The following is a 5,103-nucleotide window of genomic DNA, read 5'->3' on the forward strand; positions in this document are numbered from 1 at the left end:
TCTTCCAGAGCATAGACCCAAGAAGTCCCCCAGCAGGCCCACAGGCCTCCGCAGTGGCTCACGCAGATCCAAACTGCACCAGTTTTCACTCCCTCATGTAGGCCTTAGTTCCCGTGGCAGAACTCGCCTTCCCACTGGACACTCACCTGTGCCTGAGCCTGTGGAGAAGCCAGGCTCCCTCCCCCTCTGCCCACAGCAACACAGACACTCCCAACCTTTCCCAAGAGCTGCAGCGCAACCACAGCCACAGCAGCAACCCCAGCAGTGACACCACTGCTCTGCTCCGTTTTGCCCCACTCTGCTCCTCTAGTCACAGCTGCAAGCCTGTCTCTCCACAACAGGTTGTGCCTGGCGGCAACAAAGCCACAAGACTTCTGCCCGCTTCCAATCCATGCCACAAACCCCATCTATGGCTCTTCCCACATTTAAGAAACACCTGACCATTCCGAAGCAAATTTAGACCTTAATGACAGGGTGAGAACAAAGGGAAGCTTCCAACACAGTGAAGGTTTTATTTATTATCCTATTTATTTCCACTATCAGTCTAAACAAACTACAAACTACGAGCTAGAAACTAGGAACTAGGAACTAGAATAAACAACTACGGCCTCTTCCAGGGCTAGTATCTCCTCTCGGCCATAAACTGCTGCGTTGCCACGATCAGAGGCGTCAGGCTGGAGGTCGGCTCGGCGGAGGTTACAAACGGATGCTGCCCAAAGAGAAAAAGAAGAAATTAATTTCTACTTACCTCACAGGCTGAAACAGGCTTTCTCTGGCAACAAGAAAGATACAGAAAGGAGGGCATTCTGTGCACCTCTGTCTCCACATCCAGGACCTTGCTACATGGGGCCAACATGGCTCCCAATCCCACAAATCCATTAATTCAGATGTCTTCAGCTGAAGGAGATTTGGTCTAGGTGACCTTGAAAGGCTCCTTCCAACCCATCCTAGGCCAGGATTCTCCTCTCTTTTCCTTTGAAAAGCCCCCCAGACTGGAGATTCTTAGGAGCAGGGCCCATCCAAGGCCTTGGACTTGAGCAGATGAGGAGCCCCTGGCAGTGGGTGGCTGGCGCATCCGGCAGCCGCTTTGCCTTTTACCTGCAGAAGTTCCTGGGCAGACCAGCGCCTGTCCTCGTCCGTCTCCAGGCAGCAGTGCAGAAAGTCTCGCAACCAAGCGGACTGTTGCCTGGGGTTCTGCAGCTTCGGGCTGCCCCTGGTGCTTATCAGCTGTTGAACCTAGAGCAGAAGGAAATGCCACGCTCTACCTGCCTCTTTCACACCCCAAACTGCTCACACAGACCCCACCGGACAAGCTCCGCTCTCCAGTGGCTCTTTACTCCCTGCCCGAGGGTGGCAGATACCTTTCCTGCCCCTACTAAAAGAACCCAAAGCCCGAGGCAGCCATAGCCAGTCCAATATGCAAAGGCTCTTGCCTTGGCCCCTGATTTCATTGGCTGATGGAATTAGGAGCAACTCCATCAGCAAAAGCACCCTTTGCTTCTCTGAGCACTGACACCAGCTCTACAGGCGATGCGGAAGACAGACTTTTATCTAACTCTACTATTTCCAAGGATTATTCCATCAAATGCAGCTCAGCACTGCTCACTGCTCCCTTAGGCAAAGCTTCCATCAAGCAAAAGGCATCGTGAGGTTTTGGTGCAGTTCGTGATCAAATGCCAAGGGGATAATCTGGACAAGAAGCACGAGAGACTATGCAGCCTGGAACCCGTCATTTTCAGCTGCTAGCAAGCTTCCCAAGCAGAAGAATGGGAGCAGATTTTGTCCGAGTGACAGCAGAATCTGAGAGTAGTTGCAGCGTACCGTGCGGGAGGTCATCATCAGGTAAGGAGGCGCTCCTTCCACCATCTCCATCCCCACAATGCCAAAGGACCAGATGTCCACTTTGGGGCCATAGGGCTTCCTGCTGAAAATTTCTGGCGCCATCCAGTAAGTTGTCCCAACAGCCGATCTCCGTTTGCTCTGCTCAGCGGTGAGCTGAGCAGAAAGGCCAAAGTCAGCTGAGGAGAAAAAAACCATTCTGATCAAGCCAGCGTGAATTAGGGAAGCCAACAAAAGAATTCCCCACGGTACCAATGTCCAAGAAGGCAGTGTGGAATCCCAGCTGCAAAGGGGCCCTGCTGCCATTCCTCAGGCCTGCAGCCGAGGAAATACGGAATTGGCCACTTAGCAAAAGCCCCCAGTTTCAGGCAGTGGCTTTTAGTCCCCTGAAGCTATTAGACTGCAACTGCCTTGCTTGGGAAGGATCACACACAAGCCAAAGGCACCCCCTACCCCTTCTTCCCAGCAACACCTCCCTGCGCCTTGTGGCTGTGCTCTGCGCTCACAGCAGGGCAGCCTGCACTGCCACGGGCATCAGGGAACCGGCAGTCACCCAAAGGCAGCCCCACACCGCAGCCCGCCACGGCTGAGCCTGGCCAACAACACCCACCCAACTTGACAGATCCGTCCAAGCCCAGGAGAATGTTGTGGCTTTTGACGTCTCGGTGGATCACTTGCTTGGAGTGAAGGAAATCCAGGCCTTGCAGGCACTGAGAGAGGAAAAAGCAACACGAGCCTAAGTGGATTTCGTCCCACAAGCAGGGAAGTGGCACATCTGACTTCCTGGGAGATGGTGAGCCATGGCAAGACAGGCTGCTGGCAAAGGCAGCAGAGCCTGCTGCTCCAACACGAGGACAGCAGTGCTTTTCTAAGTGCGGGTGTGTTTGCTTTTGAAAGAGAAAGGGCAATTGTTCCTCTGGCCAGTGCCCTGCAAACACAGACTCAAGAAGCACTGCTGCCGTGGCTGTACTCTCTCCAGCCAGACAACAGTGGCTGCTTTTGCCAACACCACGTTGGCTGCCAGGCTCTCCTTTCAGGCTGAGCTCTGTGAGAGTCCTGCGAGTATCTCTTTGTCTTTGCCACTTGCTTGACATGGTGCCAGCAGCACCTTTGCTCTTAGGAAGGAATGCGGAAGGAATGGGAAGGAACGCAGCGCACACAGGCTCCAGGCAAGTGTTTAGAGAGGCAAAGACAAACACCCTAGAAGAAGGGCAGGGACACTGGCAGGCACTTCCGATGCTCTTGCTACTGCCAGTTATAAGAGAAAGGCAGAAAGGAAGCTCGGAAGGTGAAATCTCTCCTCTCCTTATCACCCATTTGGAAGGACCATCCCGACCAAGCTGTGGGAAGCACAAGCGCCATCCCTTACCTCCCGAGAGACAGCTGCTATCTCTCCTTCTGCCATACGAATCTCCCTAATGACATCGTGTAAAGAACCTCCGTCCATGTACTCCATCACCAGCCAGACTTCCTCGTCCACCAGGTAGCTGAAGGGAGGAAACAACAGCCTGGAGATGAATGCGTGCACTTCCTGATGGATTCTCCTTCCCGTGTCTCTCTCAGAAGAAGACAGGAGGAAGTCAATAATCATTCGCTAAGCTCTCCAGGGCTTGAACTCAATCTACAGTGTTTTGTCAGCACATAAGACCCGTGGGAAAAAAAATCAAATGCCAAACCAAACAAAACAATGTGGAGAGAGGACAGGAACTTTGAGGCTGTTGGCTCAAGAAAGACAGGGCCAAGTCCGCTCTTTGAAAGCACACGTCAAACTAGGTATGCCAGCAAAGATTAATGCAGCCCCAATGCAATCTCCTCCCAAGACACTGTCGATCAGTCCAGAAACAGGAATTAACAGCTCCATCCTCTGTCAGCTCCATCCTCTGCCAGCGGTTGAACCGCTGCCTTGCAGGATGTGGATGACCTTTCATGGCAGAACAGCAGAACCACTCACCTGTCTAGAAAGGTCACAAGATTGGCGTTCTTATTGCCACGCATGACCTGGATTTCATTCAGGCACAGTTCACTGCTGCTCTCTTCCAGGAGACTAATTTTCTTTATGGCCACCTACAACGACATGGAAAACCGTGAACCAAAGTCTGTGGCGCAGGACCACAAGGGGAAGACGGAGACAGTGATTATGGGATGATGGAGCTGGGCTGGGCCAAACCGCCTTGTGGCTGGACATCAGACCGCTTGCTTGGGCACCTCCCAGGACAAAGAGCCAGATACCCTTTGCCTTGTAAACCTGGGAGAAACATGGTCTAAGCTCTCCACCGCAAAGCTCTAACAACACAGGCTGTGCCCACAGTCTTCCCCCAGGGCCTTACTTTATCATCCCCATTTTCATTCACACACCCCTTGCAAGCAGGAAGCCATTTTGTGCCAGTAAGAATGGAGCAAAACTGCTGGGAAACCTTTGGCACTTCTAGGGGGCTTGATCATTACTCCAGCAACCACTGGCATTCTCCATTGCACAAGAACAAAGCAAGACATGACATGCAGACATGACAGATAAAATGCCGTCCTAAAACAGCACTGCAGAAGCTGTGGCGCTGCTTGACGCTTACCTCTTCTCCTGTGGCAGTCTCCACTGCCATGCACACCGTGCCAAAACCCCTAGAAACAAAAGAGCAGCAGAGAAAGAAGAAGTCCTTTAGTCCCTGCAAGTGCAGGACACCGCGGTCCAACCGCGGAAAAAAAGTCCCGGGGCAAACAGTAAATGGAACACGACAGATTCTCGTCTGGGTCTTTTCTCCCTTTTCTCTTTCTGTATCTGTGCATGTGTGGGATTTTTCCAGGCACATGCCGGTTCGGCCTTCTCACACCTCTCCTTGGAGTCTATCTGCCAAATTCAAGCACCACCACTCAGGCCTTCTGAGAAGTCTGAAGCCATGTAAGAGCCATTGGAGGAAAGCCTCCAGACACAGATCCTTTCTCCAGCTTCCAAGGAAAATAGTGTCCAGCCACCGCCTGCAGCCACAGCTGGAGCAGGCAAAGGCTTCCACTGTTGCGCACACAAATGGAGAAGTACTCAAAATAGAGGATCCTTAGACGGCTGTGTTCTGGGTCCAGAGCCATTGGCAGCTGCTTCTCTTTGGTGCACCAGACACAGGAAGGGCTCTACTTTTCTGGCCACTTCAGCTATAAATGCTGACCAGTACTTAGAGATCATCAGGCATCATCTTAACGCAGTGTCTGAACAGCTTTGGAGCTTGCCTGCTGTCACTCTGGGGAGGTGTGACACCAGCAAAACGCACCGCCCCC

At 52.5% G+C, this 5,103-nt stretch overlaps 1 protein-coding gene across 1 annotated transcript; it reads right to left on the reverse strand.

Moving 5' to 3' along the window:
- Window positions 1–535: 535 nt before the first annotated feature.
- Window positions 536–4,793, reverse strand: LOC137466447 (serine/threonine-protein kinase PAK 3-like). Its single transcript, XM_068178171.1, has 6 exons — window positions 4,407–4,793; window positions 3,791–3,903; window positions 3,209–3,326; window positions 1,822–2,549; window positions 1,099–1,236; window positions 536–709 (listed from the first exon to the last, which is right to left on the reverse strand). Exons 1-4 carry the CDS (start codon window positions 4,641–4,643, stop codon window positions 2,289–2,291), a joined length of 729 nt encoding a protein of 242 aa, XP_068034272.1. The 5' UTR covers window positions 4,644–4,793; the 3' UTR covers window positions 536–709; window positions 1,099–1,236; window positions 1,822–2,288.
- Window positions 4,794–5,103: the final 310 nt, after the last annotated feature.

Source organism: Anomalospiza imberbis, unplaced genomic scaffold, assembly GCF_031753505.1.
Source record: "Anomalospiza imberbis isolate Cuckoo-Finch-1a 21T00152 unplaced genomic scaffold, ASM3175350v1 scaffold_213, whole genome shotgun sequence".
NCBI lineage: Eukaryota > Metazoa > Chordata > Aves > Passeriformes > Viduidae > Anomalospiza > Anomalospiza imberbis.